At 35.3% G+C, this 17,204-nt stretch overlaps 1 protein-coding gene across 1 annotated transcript in view; it reads left to right on the forward strand.

Annotated features, from left to right (window-relative positions):
- The window catches only part of LOC124173081 (zinc finger protein 2 homolog), a 191,441-nt gene that overhangs the window by 170,468 nt on the left and 3,769 nt on the right, over positions 1 to 17,204 (forward strand). Inside the window, exons 5-7 of the mRNA XM_046552593.1 lie at positions 14,289 to 14,417; positions 15,842 to 15,973; positions 16,689 to 16,761. Coding sequence (XP_046408549.1) covers positions 14,289 to 14,417; positions 15,842 to 15,973; positions 16,689 to 16,761 — 334 coding nt within the window. The remainder of the gene's footprint in view (positions 1 to 14,288; positions 14,418 to 15,841; positions 15,974 to 16,688; positions 16,762 to 17,204) is intronic.

Here is a 17,204-nt window from a genome sequence, read left to right on the forward strand (position 1 = left end):
CCCACAGCGACCTAAGAAAGCAATCAACACGCTATACATTGAAGAAGAGCAGAAACTACTGAAAGAGAATAACTAAAGCAATATGACAAAGAAAAATAAATAAGTATCGAACCACTTACTTCTAACCCGAGTAAACCATTTATAGCATCCTTCACAGTCATTCTGCAAGCTACGTCGGAAGTGAATATGTTGTAAAAATAATCATTATTCTTCATGCATAGTCTGCATAAGGTACCCACAGAATCCCTTTCTGATGAAGCGGTGAAAATCCCGGCGGTACGATTCATGTTTTAATTTCAGTCACTCATTCGATCTGTAAATATGTTAAATCGTCGATGAAATCATCAACACACAACAGACTGAGATCTCCAGATTCGTCGCGGGAACTACATACATTTCGATGATACAATATGTATTTAGAATGCTCATGAAAAAAGACAACTTATAATTTTAATATTTAAATAACTCATAATCACCTCAACGAAAAAATACACCCCAGCAAAATGAATATTATGATTGACCTTCCAGTTCACTGCAATAATCAACGTTAATATAAGATCATGCAATAAAGATTAGTTTGCTTTCGCTGAGTTTTAGTTTTCATTTCTACCGCTAGAGACAGGTATACATAGCAGGCCTCTAATCAAGGCGTGTTCCGGCAGAAGTTAATATTAAGTATGAGACGGAGTATGCCAATAAATTGAATATGGTTTGTATTTTTATATTTTTGGTACTTAAAGTGTTATTCTTCCTATCTTCTTTACAAAATATTCCAATCAAAAACATCACTTATTTAATTCAAATGAAAAAGTTGTTTTCTAAGGCTTTCTTTAAAAGTTAATTTTGAGTCATTAACGTAATATTCTGAATAAATATCAATTGATATATAATTTATCATTTACAGAGATAGTTTTCACGTTATCTACTCTTTGCAGACTTTTATTAATGTTGCTTCATGGAAGACTTCTTCCATGGTTACGCAGAAATTTCTTCCATGGTTGCTTTACCCATTTGCCTCTAAAAATTCTACCATTGTATAGTCGTTTAATGCGTCTCATCAACACCGTGCAACACTGCTTTGTCCCGATAGCGTTAATATTGCTTGCATAGTCTTAAATGAAAAGTCTCCTCCTTTTTCCATGCTACTGCCGGTGAATTTGGGAACGCGTCTTGATTATAGGCCTGCTATGTATTCGAGCCTCTAGCGGCAAAAATGTAAACTAAAACTAATGGAAACCAGGCAAATCATTCTTGCATGATCTTACATAAACGATGTTACTGAGAACTGCAAGGTCAACCGTCTTATCCATGTTGCTGTGGTGTATTTTTCCGTTGAGGTGCTTCTGAGTTATTTAAATTTTAAAATTTAAACTTGTCTTTCACCGTGAGCATTCTTAATATAGGTTATATCATCGAATTGCATGTAGTTCCCGTGACGAATCTGAAGATCTCATTCTGTTGTGTGTTGATAATTTCATCGACGATTTAACATATTTAAAGATTGAATGAGTGATTGAAGTTGAAACATGAATCGTGCCGCCGGGATTTTCAGCACATCATCAGAAAGGAATTCTGAGGGTACCTTGTGCAGACTATGCATGAAGAATAATGATTATTTTTACAACTTATTCACTTCCAACGTAGCTCGCAGAATGACTGTGAAGAATGCTGTAAATGGTTTACTCGGGTTAGAAGTGAGTGGTTCGATGCGTACAACTTATTTATTTTTCTTTGTCATATTGCTTTAGTTATTCTCTTTCAGTAGTTTCTGCTCTTCTTCAATGTATAGCGTGTTTATTTCTATCTGAGGTTGCTGTGGGAGATGGCCTGCCCACCACCCTGTGTCCACTATGTTTGAAAAAGCTCACGGAGTTCAGTGTTTTCAAAATGACTTGTTTACAATCGGACTCAAAGCTGAGAAAACTTTCTGGGGTGAATTGCTTTAGGGTGAGTACTTTCGTTTATTCTCTTTTGAAGACTGGTGCATGGTATGTTTCGGTAAATGTCAAGTGAGAGTCTTTCGTTTGTGTCGACAGCAGTGAGAAATCCAGTTGAATCATTATTTGTGGATTCAACTTGTCAAAGCACTGGTTTGATTGGATTTACTCAAAGTTGTAATTGATTATTCACTGGATGCCACGACTTGAGAAATAGAATATTTTATGACTTCTTGAAAGTGGTAAATCCAACTTCATTTTAAAAAGTACTTGGATTAGAGATTAAAAATAAATAGAGTGTTATTTTTGTTAATTGATAATATTGGAGAACTTAAAAGGCCATCCTACATGATGACGGAATAGTAAATCTAGCCCAGTTTCTCGCAAGCTGTGTTTATCAATCTGCATGCAACGTGATTTTTACCCTGCAGTTGCTGTTTTTGGTGGTGATAAGTAAAGACGTTTTGTTGTCTCAATCAAGTATGTGCTTGTAAAACAATCATAGATAACAAAGTGGGGCTTTCAAGTTTGCCAACTCGTAGAAGGCAATGCACCCACTACGCTATCAAATAATCCCTTTTAATGTATGTGCTCACTTGAGTAACCGAAGTATGTTAAAACGAGAAAAAAAGCTCCTACTGCCCACATAGCAACGAACCTCTCAGAGACGTCTCACTCTGGTCTTGAATGACTCGAATATCTCGTATGTCTCAGAGATGTAATCGTGAGACGTTCAGGAATTATAAAAAAAAAACGTATTTAAACGCCATCAATGCCTTCCATGTATATTTTTCGGTGCAAATCTGCAGTTTTGTTTATTAAAATCACGACATTTAATATGGGTTTCTTATTTTCAAAAGGTGATCTATCACAAAATTTGACGCTAAAAATAATCGAGAAAAGAAGGTCATTACTGTATAATTTAAATTTAATTTTTTTTGCCTAAATTTGAAGCATACCATATTACAAAGTCTAATGAGACATCTCAGAGACTTATGTGAGACGTCTCAAGAGATGTCGCATAGACCATTTTTTTCGACATAGTGACATCTCAGAGAAGTCTCAGAGATGCCTCTGAAGCTCTCAGAATGTCTCTGAGACGTAACATGTGATATTCGAGATGTCTCAGAGACGTATCCGAGATGTATTTCTGCTATGTGGGTGGTTCCTGCTAATTGTAAGTGTGAACTGAAATGGATCTGTAAGTTGGTGTCCAAGCATAGGCTCAACTGCACACACACAAAATGTGAATTATTGATGTTTTCTCTATTTTATAACAATGTATACCGGCCGATGGTTCAAAAACTTTTCTCAATTTTCACGGCTTATAATACGAAAAGAGGAGAGGTACAATGAATGCATAAGTGTTTAAAATTACCGTTGAGCTTAGGAGATGATTGTTGCAATAATGTCATTACAAACATTGTAAAGAATCGACGTAAAATAAAAAACGATCAGAAGGTAGATGTGACGTATCCTTTAAGTATTAATATGTTTAGTATGTTTGTTAGTTACTTTGATGCAAGATTGTATTTACATTTTTGCATAAATATTTTATTAATATGAGTATGTTGAGCTACAACAATGTATGTAACTTCAGCTATTACAACTAATTTTCTTTATGAGTAAAAATAAAGTTTATTTGAATAATCCATTAGTTAAAATTGCATTCTGTGTTTCAAATTTTCGTGTTATCAAATTCTTAAGTTCTATTTCTATGAATACCAACTAATATATGCACTGAATGTCATGTGTACTGTTTATTCGATTTTAAAGATGGCTTATTTGGTGAAATACCATATTGTATTTATTGATATGGTTAACCTATGTAACAGTCTTCACAATCGTGGCTTTCCATATCATATCCTTCATTTGTAGGGGTTGTTCGGGAAAGTTTTCTGCATAAAATTGGCCCTGGGTATTTAGATAATTATGATAAATTTTGAGGTAGGTTTTGTTTAACCAAAATATGTTTTCAATAGCTTATTTTGTTAGATGTTTACCTTTCCAGGAAAATGTTTTTGTAAGTGTTTCTTTGAACAGGGAATGGATTGTTATTCCACTTTGTAAGTAAATTTTGTTACATGAATTATGATTATATAGTCAGAAATTAACTCAAGAGCACAGAATGGAATGAATTCGATGTTTTGTATTTTTTTCTGTTTTACTTTCAAATTTATGCAGATTACTTTGGCCAAGAACTTTTAACATGTATCTAGAACTCAAATAGCATGTTAACTGTATATACTTTTATATAAGTGATGTATTTGAAGATTAAAAATCTCCTAAATTATTAAAGGTTTCATCCACCAGACTATTCATGTGGAGCTGTTAGACTTTCCTAGATTCTCATTTGTCTTCTTTGCTATGCCGTACACTACTCAGTGCATTGGCTGTTCAGGCATTGCTCTCTTGCCTGTTGAAATTGGTCCCACGTATCTCTAATTGCTGTCTCTTCTATGATGTTTTGTGACCTAGAACAATTTTTTCTCCTCTCTACCCCTTTTCTTAAGTCTCCCATCCAATATCAGGCTGATGATTTCATACCTTTCTGCCTAAGAAAGTGGCCAAAATATGAGACGTATGTCTTCTCTTCCTGGGTTGGTATTTGAGTACATAGAAACAGGAGTTCAATTCCAATAGAAATGAATCAAAAACATATTCCACATCAAAGATTCACATTTAAACACATGTCTGTTGAAAATATATATGTATTTTCTTTCTTTGATGCCTCATGTATGTTGTAATATGCCCACTATGTGAACTGATTATTCCAAGTACTCTCCTGCCTAATTTGGTTTCAGCATCTATTTAGCTTTTGAGTTATTGTTAAGAGACACATGTCAAATTTTATGCAAATGCTTGGATATCACAATGAAAATCCTATTTCATCATATTAGGAGTATGCTTCAATTGTTGAATATGAATTAAATGAATTCCATATCACTGTTACCCTATCCATAGAGTATCCAAGGAGGGGAGGCAGCTGATGACGAGTTGGGGACTCCTGCTGACACAAAAGACTTCATTCAAGATGAGATAGAAGGCACCTCACATCTCACTAGCTCAGCCCTAAGGACTGAAATATACATTCCTGTGGAAGACTCCCAACAACTCGGATCTAATATGTTGGTAAGTTTTATTTATCATCACAAGTGAAACCTGAGTTAAATGACCCTAAGTTGTTGACATTTACTCGGTAGTTTGACGTATGTGGCTTTGTGCAGCATAAATGGATGCATTTCTACAGGAAGTAACCTTCGCTTATGTGAATAGGGAGACCAGATGCCATGAGGTGAAAAATGCAGGACAGCTCCCTATTAAATAAGCAATGAGAGGAAAAGTAGGCCAATTGAAAAATATTGACAATTTTATAGTTTGGAACATAAAAATTAATTTGCAGTATGATTTTATATATTTTTCTGTGTATCTATTTTTCTTAAGCAATTTATGTAATTATATAAGCTAGCTAGCTGTTAACACATTCATTACGGATGCGATTTTCAAGAAGGTCGTCAGAATCGACCGATAAAATAAGAAAGACAAAGAGGGAATTTTCCACAACATACCTTCAGTTCAAACAAGGCTATTTACATAAGGCGTGCTTGGTTCGAAAAAGTTTTCCTTGCTGGAGGTCATACGCACAATCAAAAAACTTGGGAATGGATATTAGTTGCTTAAAAAGGCGGAGAATGGCCTCCTGGCCCGACTGGGAGTGCACTAGCATTGACTAAGTACATATATTGACTTGGACGGGACTACGTCAATTGACATGTTCCACACGGAATGTTAAAAATGAGGTAAGGGGAAAGTAGGCAACTTGAAAAATATTGGCAATTTCACAAGTTAGAACAGTATAAATTAATTAGACCTATGATATTGTAATATTTTGTGGAAAAATTTTTCTCGAGCTATATTTGCATTTTTGGTAACAGATTAACTATGCAAAAAATCATGATTTTCAATAAGAAGGAAAATGTCTCATTCATAAAAAAATCCACCCGGATACCAGACGAATATCCCAGCTCTACCCAATGGCAGATGTTTTATGAATAAAAATGCCTGTTGGCTCGGCCAGACATCTAGTGAGAAAGGATTAAAAGGAAAGGACGTATGGAGGATAAGCAGGACACTTGAAACGTAATTGCAAATTCATAATTTAGAGCAAAAGAAGTTAATTAGCACTGTGGTTTTGTTTTCGCTTGTGGATCTAACTTTTCAAGCAATTTTTGTGTTTTTGACAATGCTAAGTCTTTTAACTTTTACTGAGGTCATGTTCCAATCCACCGTAAATGCACTTGTGCTCTACTCAGCATTTTTTGATGGTCACATTTGGGAAGTGATATCACCTATTAAGATTCCAGTCCACTACGGTCCTGCTCTGAAGAGTGCATAATCGAAGAGCACGAGAGAGGGCAAGGATTCACCCTTACTTGCTCTTCAACACTTTGGCTACGACCGCTAGAGGTAGAAATTTCGGTTCATTATGTGAATTCAAATAGGATATGATTTGAGGTGGTGAAGTGGTTCTTTAAATTGATCATGATGAATGGAGTGGATATCAAATCGAAGTTAATCTAGAATACATGTGAATCTCTGTGTGTCCAGTGACCGGGAAAATGAGGAATTGTGATTGAATTTTAAGTTTCTGGAAATATGCATGAATTACTCTTGAAAATTTTCTCCAGCCTGACACTTAAAATTGCTTTCAGGCATAATTTTTTAAGTTCAATGCCCATTTTCTGGTGTAAAAAGTGTTAGTCATAGACATGAGTGCAGTAGCTGAGTTGAATTTTTACTGCTGCATCAAAGCATCGAATGTCAGACAAGACTACAGCATCGAAATTCCTAACACTCTTGTCTCAACTAAGATTCCAAAAAGTGGTGGAATAGGACAGGTGACATCAGTTAGTTATGATGTTGATGTAGCTTCTTGACTTGCATTGAATAAATTTAAATGATTAAATAAAATTTGATTATGAAGTGTGTTTTAAGTAATTAATTCCTTTGCCTTATAAATTTCTTATCCATCACAGAAATCACGTAACATCAAGGTGAAAAGTTTCCCTGGAAAAATCACAAATAACGGAAGAATTTTTCTGCTTTGGCTGTCTAGACACCCTAAATTTTTCAACTTACTGCATGTAAAATGTTATGATAGTAACTATTCACAGTGATTAATATTTTAAATTTTAAGGACACATTTATAAAATTGTTTTCTTATTCAAAACCACTTTAATTTGTCTGAACATTATGCTTAAAGAAATTTGTTGTCCAAAATTTATAAATTTATTCTGAAGTATAATGGTTACAATTGCATCCAGTCCTTATTGCCACTGCTGTATTTTATGTGTTACTACTTCCACCTTTGCATTTAATACAGTAAAATATTGCAATAATTAATGAACAACAACAGTTACATTCTCTTAACGCCAAAATTCACTAGTCAATTTTTTTCAGTTTTGAAATCGCCACTGTACAGTGGTGGCACCACTTGCAGTCAGAGCAGGAAAGAGCAAAAGAGCCGATAAGAGTGTTAGAGCACAACAACATAGGGTGCACCCTATGGATTGGAACACGGCCTGAGGCAATGTTTAGTTTGTTTCTCTCGGTGGTCCACTGGGTTGAAATTAGGGAAAATACCCTTTCTGCAGTTGTATTTTACCGTGGTAAGCTTAAGAAATATTCAGAAATTTTGTTGAGAGTTCTGAGTGGCTACTAACACATTTATATACTTATAATAATGATTTTCAAAAAGGAGGACTCTTCACCATTCTTAAAAAATCTGCTCAGGCACCGTATCTATAAAGGATGACATGTCTAGACCAACCCAGATGTCTGGTTACCCTATATGAAGGCGTCATCAGTACATCATTTCATTTCATTTATGTACGGGATTACCCATTAACGATATTCTTATGTATAACATCACAGATGATAGACCATAGAAAAGACGAAACACACATTTAATGAACCACTCAATAATAAATTTAAAAATGTATGAAGAATTCCACATCAATGAACCAAATATATAGGCAGATACAATAATATTAATGTTAAGATATGAAAATGTTCTCGTAGTAGAATGTTTTAAATTGAGATCATGTCCTAATTGACATGTCCAGATTAATCGGAAAATCTGGTCACCCTGTGTGTGACCATCAGTTGCACAACATGAGGCAAAAAGTGTAACCGCCCTAATCTACATGGGCATGTATGTGGATCTTAGCTTTCTTATACCACCATTCTTGTGAGAGAAATGTCACACATCCCATGGAGGAGTCTTATGGTGGACTATCTCAATTCTCCTTCCTAGCCTATTGTTTTTGCTACAGCTTAGATGAATCTCAAGATTGCTCTCTTTTTCTTCAATCAATCTTCGTGCTTGACCTCAACATAGGAAGTAGCCAGAACCCTCATGTAGCTTTATTATAAGTAAGGGAAGCGTAATTAAGATCCAAATTCAACTTATTCATTTAGTAATTGAATCTACAAAAGATAGGTAGATAAAGCATAAAAATAGTCTTTAATAGTAATTTAAACATGAGGAAGCACGTTACCTTTATGTTGCGTGAGTGTGTGTGTCTCTGAACCAAAGAAACTGTTTCAATGTCCCATCAACTCTCACAAAGAGTTTCCTTTGCATTGTGTGAGTGCTTGTGACTCTATCGAAGAAACCCTAGCAAAGCACCTTCATCCATCGCAAACACTTCCTCTGAGCTGAGTGCATGTAATGGGTTTCCGGTTTAGAGGCTCGTGTTGGTCACTACTATGAATTCTTCCGTTCCAGCAAACCAACACAGTATTTGTTTTGACCTGCAACTTGATCCTTAGGTTATGGCCATAAGAGACTATTTTCATGATTCAGGATTGAAGCTGTAGAGCTCACTTTACCTTTTCTGTAGCACAATCTGATGAGTGTACGAAAGGTGTAGTTAATATTGTGTCTTGTATAGGATGGAAATGCTAGAACACATGAGTGAATGCATGGCTGTGAGATGGCAAAATAGCTCTTGTTCTCATGCGGTTCATACATTTGTTCAGTTCCTCGCCATTTTAGAGATAAATGCCATTCTGAGCAATTCCGTGCCGAGTGTAAAACAGCCTTATCAAAGATTTTGTAGTTTGCAATCTTGCATCACTTAGATTTTTCCGTCATTGTGCCATGTCAACTACATCGATACCCATAGATATAAAACAGCCAACAAACAAATCAGTCAATGATCCAGAATGTGGAATTTTTACTGCTGGAATGGTATATGCTTCTCTCCTGTCATTAAATTTCCTTAACATGACGTTTTTTGTAACATATCTGTAGTTTTTGGTGAGGGATACCTGTAGTAGAATCAAATATTTGATGAAAAGAATTTTTTCTTCGATGGAATGTCTTGATTTGCTCATATGAAGGAAAAAGTACTAGAGTTATGTTTAGAAATTGTTTCGTAACTGTCTTTAGGAGATAATGTCATGAAAGACTTCTTGAAATTCTGAATATCTCAAAATGGATTCACAGATAATGAGGATTTTACTTAAATCCATTGCACATAATGGGAAAATACTAATCTCTCTGCATCTATTGTTTTGCTCTGGTCATTTTTTGAAACTAATAATAATGCACTACAAATGTAAATATAAATTAGGCTTCTACAGGATGGAATAGTGTCTCCTTTATGTTGTCCCTTTGACTATTTTGCAGTTTACACTCTCCATTGGTAGCATCCAAGATGCATTCTCATTACTTGAGTAAGAATTAAAGTTCAAGGCATATGACATCACTGCCTTGATTCCAACATACGTCTAGTGTCTTGATGATAACATGGTAGTTGTGATGTGAATTTCATGTGATCAGACTTAATTACTGTGTACATATTTGCGTGCCATAAATCATTCAAGAGTATCTCTTTCCTTGACCTCTCATAGGTGAAGAAAGTTAAAAAATATTTTGATACAATTTATGTCATTTTAAAGCGTGGTGAACTTTTCTTCCTAGGCTCACTGATAATTTAATTTTCCATCTAACTACCTACATATAATGTTTACGTGTGCCTAACGTAGAGCTTCCTAGCTACCTACCTTGGTATTTACTCAAAGTCCTCATTATCGATGCCTTCTTTGTACTTACAACTCCCCTCATGGCAGTAGACTTTGGTAAGTCGAAGTTACAATTTTTAGTTATTGCATTGCAATCATCACTTTCTCATGGCAATGATGATGTTTTGTTTCTGGGAAACAAAGCTGTCCACGTTAACGAAGCAAGAAACTTAGGAATGCCTAGTTAAAATACAGATGTTGTCGCTTCAGGAACAAGGTGTGACATGGGTTCACTAAATTTGCTACTGGGGCCAGTGATGGTAGACAAATATAAGTTTCAAGGGAAAATGATCGATTAATGGACATTTCATCTAAAATTTTATATAGGGTGATAAAATCCATGCAATTGAAACCATGTAAATGCTAATTAGTGATCCTAAAAACCCTATTGCATATTTCGGGAAGAAACTGATAGCTCAGCACTCATCACCCCTTCATCCAGAAAGACATATTTAGCCTTAATTTATCTATTATTTGAAAAAAAGCTGAAATATGTTTTGAAATTCGTGTAGGGCTAGAAATAAACCCTATAAATAGGGAACAGCATTATTTTTGGTCTGTTACATGACTTAATTTGCTGCTTATTTCATTCTATAAAAACTTCTTATTATTTATCCATTCCATCATACTATTGTTGTGGTACTTATGTTCACTGATTAGTTTTTAATCTCTGTCTCACATTCAATCTCACCTAACTCCACTAAAAGCCAGTTTACTGAAAAATAAAGCATTAAATAATTTCGGATGGTACTTAGCGTGAGATTCATGCACCAATGCTTGGCATTGTTGTTATCATTGTAAAGAGTAGGTTCTGAACTTGGCTAAATCAATATAAAAATTGGGGTGTGTTTTTTTCCATTTTAATTAACCGGAGACGTGCTGCACAGGGTAAATGAAGTGAACAGTGTAGACTGAATGGACAGGTCTCCTCAGTGGTTAACTGCAGTTGATCTATCTAGTCTAGAACTGAAAGTTTTCACTGCTGTTAAAGATCGTGTTGCTTTAATTTCAGTTTGATCACATAATGTGTATTTTTTTCTCATTGCATATTCCAAAATTATTGTCTACTACACGGATTAAATTGAGGTTAGCAATTTCATTTTTGGAAATATTATTTGATGCTTTCCCAGCAGATAATGTGGGCAAACTCTTCTCAGAACTCTGATCAGGATAATTTATCCATGTCAGTCTATGTTTCAAGCTACAACATGGGGCTCATTCAGAGGGATAAATGTTTTTTTATTTGTTTGTGATAAAAGAATATTCAGCAGCCCTCAGGATGAGCCCCGACTTGGAGCTTGAAATGTTGGCCAGCATGGATAAAATGACCTGGTGGGAATCCCAAAAGTAGTTGACTAAACTCAATTTCTGTCTGCTTTGCCCCTCAGTTGATGTTATTCTGAGCAGTAGAAGAAAAAATAATAAAGTAATAAGTAAAGTAATAGAGATATATGAATCAATCAATGAATTCAAAGGTGACCTGACTCAGTATTTAAAAAGGAATGCTTCCTACTGTATTGGAGAGTTCATGCAGCCATTATTAGGTTTGAACATGCATAGAGCCTGCTACAGCATCCACAGCAGCGACTCAACACCTATGACCGATGCAATTACTTAAAGTACCCCAGAGAATTTTCTTTTACCAGAGGCCACTCAAGCCGGCTGCACGTATATGCCAATGTAATTGGCCACTTACGTTATCCTCTTCATTATAATTATTTACTTTCAAATAAAAAAGTGGACTTAGATGTGACTGCATTGCAACTAAGGTATACAATGATGTCAGAACATTTCTTGGTTTACAGTAGAAACAGAACTATTAACGCTTAGCTCTTGCCCAACATGTGGCATTATGAGAAAACTCTTTTAGGCCTGCTTTCCTCGGTCACATGAAAGTCCGGTCAGTTGGCCATGCACATCTGTCATTTCATAACAAGACCTCAGTTCTTCCTACTTGGTTGGTTGGGGTGATTCCTTTGCCATGCTTTCTGAAATGACTTAAAAGATGGTGTAGCACCGATTTTCCACTCTGGTTGCATAATGGGACCTAACTAGAAAACTAAGCAATGATGTCTGATAACTTTCAGGTGTATTGTCAGGGCAATGACTCAAGTTAAATAAACAATTGTTATTGTCAACGAGGTTGTGTCGGTTCATTATTAATCGCCACAAATACTTTTATATACAGCCAAAAGTAGAGCCATAATGTCTATAATAACTTCAGAATTGGTCTGTACACGTTAGTGATAGGTACAAGGCAACTATCATCATTGACGTAGGAACTTATGTTGCATAATCAAGGTTCGTCATTTTTCAAGGGTTTTCCCTTTATACCTTCTGTAGTTCAGTAAATTACTTGACTAATAGTATTGTGAAAATATGTTTTCTAAGATTTAAAGTTTGGGAAACACTGGTTATTTAAAAGCATGCCTAGTCCTTAACATATAAATATTGTTATATATTAGCATAAGCAAGGAGCATGCATGCCACTATGTATGAATTATATTATTTCAACCAATTATTTTTCTTATTTCACTTGATGGATATGATGTGGTTATATTATTACTATTCTGCTGTGTTGCTGTACATTTTAAAATGACTTATGTGAGCTTTTCTCCCTTTTTATACAGTATAAAGTAGATTCTCAAATTGAAATGATTAGTAGATGACAATTCACTGCCATGTTTTTTAGGGTGTAAGGCATGCAAGCTTTAGGAGCTGTTTAGTTAAAAAAAAGAGCATTAGTAGGCTCGACTATGCATATGTAGGCCAAGATCAGTTTATGCTGGGGCTGATGATGTTCCAAGAGTCAGGTGGCCCCGCAATGTTGATGAAACAAATGGCCCTTACTCTAAATAAATGTGAACAAATGATGATAACAGCTCATCTTTATTGATTGATAGAATTCAGGACTTGGAAGTCCTATCCTACAATCAAGTTACAGACACGCAAATATTCCAAGGCCTGGATGGGGGAAGGCCACCCATTTCGGATTCGAACCTGTAACCTCTGAGTTGAAAGGTGTAGAATTTACCTACTTCTACTCTGAGAAACATTCCACACCAAGGTGTGCAGAGTAAACTGGTCATGTCTGCCATTTCATTTCAGGTTTTCACTCAAATCTTGTGCAAAAATGATTTCAGCCAGCTTGAGAGATCTCAGGTGAAAGAGGATGTTATATTGTTATTATTTATAATTATTTACATTTTTATTTTGCCCCCATTGATTGGCACCCAGCATTATCTTCTAGGAAAATCTGAAAGAGGAGAACGAAGATCCTCTCAGTGAAGGTAATTATCCTGAGATGTACACACCGGATCCAGCTAAAATTTCAAGTAATGTTGTAGACCCATTGGCAACTGATGACTTGGTAAGTTCACTTTTGCCTTGTTAATCATAGTTTTTTTACTACACAAATTTAGTCCTCCATGGAATAATCCAACATCATTTACCATATTATCAATACCTTTTCCATTTCTTTATCAAATCTGAATAAGTAAATGTTACATGTGTCATAAGTCTTTATTAGAACTTTCACTGTTACTCATCATGTTGGTTAAAGAAAAACATCTCTGTTATGTTGACGTGCTAACTTTGTCTACAATCCATGTCTCCTGATCTATTTTGGTTGCTTTTTCAAGGAAGTTTAAGGGAATACAGTTGCCTTAGTTTTGGCTCTTGACGAAATCATGCATAATGGATGGGTCATTGCACTGTACAGAATGGGGGCATACAGCTGCTCTGATCACACACCTTTGCTCACTGAGCAAGTGATATCATCTTTGGAGAGGGTATTGGATATTGGCAAACCAGTTTGTTTGTTGACAGGCATCAATTATTTTCTGTGAGCTGATTTTGATGGAGCATGTCATATGTCATAGCATGTCAACTTTCATTGAAATGAAATGTAATGATTATCTTTAATAAATGAAATCAACATATTTGTGTGGACATGTAGACAAAAATTCTTGGTTGCCGATGACTGATGTCTTGAGACCATCATATCTCAAAATATTGCCGATAATTTTGTTCTTCATTCTTCGGACGATTTTCCTTTGGCTAATTGGAAAGGCAGAGTAACTTAGTGGACCATATTTTGTTGATCAATGAATTTATCCTTCCTTCCTCTCTGAGGTCAGAATAGCAATTCAGGGAATTTTTCATTTGTGCATAAATTTGATGTTTTGGTTGTGATCTTTTACTTCTCATACAAATTGGTGAAAACCCATGTCAATGAAGTGTTAATTCTCTTTCTATCAGAGTGGCATGGCAACATGTGGGTCCCCTTGTGTAAAAGCTGACCAGATCAGTGATGATGGAGGAGGATATGTGCACAATGATAGCACTGATGGGGCCACAAATGACCTTGCGGCCCAAGCCTCTGCTCAGGTAATCATCATCATAGTAATAATATTTAAATTGGTCCAGTGATTTGTTTGGACAAATATAGGAGATGTCACTGAGTAGGTCAGATACAAAATCAGTACAAACTAAAAAAGAAAAAAAAGGTAAGCGAATAAATTCATCATAATTATAAATATAATTTTTTGCACAAAAATTTGCAGCATACATGAACACACAAGTATGAGGTTGTATGTGCAGTCAATTTTTGAAGTAGAGTGAGTCATGCTGTTTAAGTAGACATTTTAACAATGAGCTACAGTATCCTTGTATGAATTTTGAATTTTTTTAAATTATTGGTTCTAGGGCCCCAGATGAGGATACTAAATAACTAATTTCTCTGATAGAATAAAAAAACAAGTAGATGTCAATTTCTGCGTAGCCTCTGATTTTGTTGCTCCTAGGAGACTTGATTATCATGTTTTACACCCAGATAAGGATAACTGAGATTTTGTAGATTTTACATCAGTTTTTACAGAGATCTGGTTGTGTAAATCTGGTTGCATTCACCATTGAGTCGCATGAATTTTTAAACCTTAAAATTTTGTTAAATTATTAACATTATTGCCTTAAAAAGTTATATTCGCGTGCTTAAAGTAATACACATTTAATACAGTTACTACCCACGATGCACCCCTGAAAAAGCACCAAAAATCAAAATGTTATAATAATAGTATGTGCAGGATCGTTTTAGGCTTACTTCTTGTACGTAAAGTGGGGTTATATATTAGATATATAACCCCACTATATATAACATATCGTTAGTGGGGAAGCCAAGGTTGGTAGTTAGTCCAGGCATTGCAGTAGGATTAGGTAACAATATGATGCACTTTAGTCAATTGAGTAACTACATCTCATTTTGTCTCAGCAAAGCATGCTTTGTATTTTTTTTGTACTCGTTTGTGTGATTATCCTGGAATTGAATGTTACATATACATTTTTTTAAGACTTAAGAGAATTTTGAGTGGTAAAAATATCTTGTAGATAAAATCCACAGAATACAAACACTTTTTGCTTTCATAGAATATTTGTCAAAGTAAACAATAATAAGGGCATCAATATCTTGAAGCAATACAAATTACACCTAAATCTCAGTCACGTTGAGGCATTAGACAAATATTCTTTCACAGTAGTATTGATCTTTTAACTGTGGCTAATCCTACATTTTCTTGGTAACATGAGAGTTTTTTCTTTTTCGAGAACTATGATAGATTAATGTACAATTTATTGCATGTAAATGTATAACACAAGCGGTTAAGATGTGAATGTTACAGAAGTGTATGTTTTGAGGTGGTGTGTAGATATTTATCAATGCTATAAATAGGAATCAATTTTTTTGTGAACTCACGAAGGTATTTCTATATACCTGTATCCCTGTTTTATAATGATGCTGATTTTGGACTCATATGCAGGCACAGGCCTCAACATCTTCCCAAGGGGAAGAGGTGGATGCTGAAGGCACAGGAGCCATTGTGATAGACCTTGACACTCTGCTGATTTTGGCCAAGAACGAACTATCTCCCAAGGAGACTGATGCCACTGAGGTATGCATGAAATTCACATTCAATAAAATAAATGGATGAATGTGATGTGGGGTAGAAATCCTCTATTCCAAATACTGTGAACTTGGGCACTTGAGCCAAGATTTTGAAACCTTTATCATTATTTTCAAAAATTTGCACAATGTATTGTAACCAATGCCGCTTGCCATGGTTCATGGGTAGCTTTAAATCAGCATTCAGAAGGTAAGGAGAACTGATTCAATATCCTGTGTGAATATTTGTGCTAAGAGGAATAAGGTCAACCCATGACGCCTTGAATTAAATATTCTCTCAGCCCACGGCAAATGAAAACGCAGCAGGAGCCAGCCAAGGAAGTCATCACCATCCATAACAGAGAGCCGATATGTAAAACTGTTATCCCACATGACTCCCCCTCTTCAGTTAAGAAGATTCACAACAAAATACCATATATAATAAAGAATGGAAGAACAAACTCTGAAGAAGACCTGTTGCCGAGCAACATTTTACCTTGAATTTTGTTTATTGTTTTTGCCCACCCTTTTTCCTTGGAAAGAAGTATATATTTTAGTATTTAGGACAGTGTATTATTGGAGAGTGTTTAGGATTAGTGTTGGTGTTGTCACTTCATTTGGTTTTGTATTCACGCAAGAAATTCCCAAGAATTTAATATTTTTGTTTCATTTTTTTTATTATCCTAAAGTTGTCATTTGTAAATCTGAAATCTGCTTCCTTTTAGCCTACTGTTACGGAGAATGGGGAACTGATTCAAAATCGAACAATGGCCATGGAGTCTATGACGGAGGATGTGGGTGAGTGCTCTTCAGTGCTTAGAAAATAACTCTTCAGAGAAAAGATTTTTAACTAATTCTGACTAGGCGAATGTCCAAAAGCTGTATCTCAGAATTCCATAAAATTTTGAATTGGATTTTTTCTTGCATTCTTAATGCACTCTTATATTAGAAAAGCTTGCTTTTTGTCAATATTTCTATTAAGTTCACTGAAAATTTTATTTTAACATGTGGCTTGTCTCCGGGTCCTAGGCATAACAAGTGGGCTCTTTAAGCACTGGACTTATGCTCACTCTTCGGAGAGTGGCTCTTATACATGAATACATTTAACCAGTAAAGGTTTAACTGCATTTCAGTTTAAACTATTTGGTTATATAACCCCATATGCGGGCTGATTCAAGGACAGCTCCCAATGGACTATGTATAACACAAGAAAATTTGATTGAATTCTGAACCGGGTTTTT

The sequence above is a fragment of the Ischnura elegans genome (assembly GCF_921293095.1).
Source record: "Ischnura elegans chromosome 13 unlocalized genomic scaffold, ioIscEleg1.1 SUPER_13_unloc_4, whole genome shotgun sequence".
Lineage (NCBI taxonomy): Eukaryota > Metazoa > Arthropoda > Insecta > Odonata > Coenagrionidae > Ischnura > Ischnura elegans.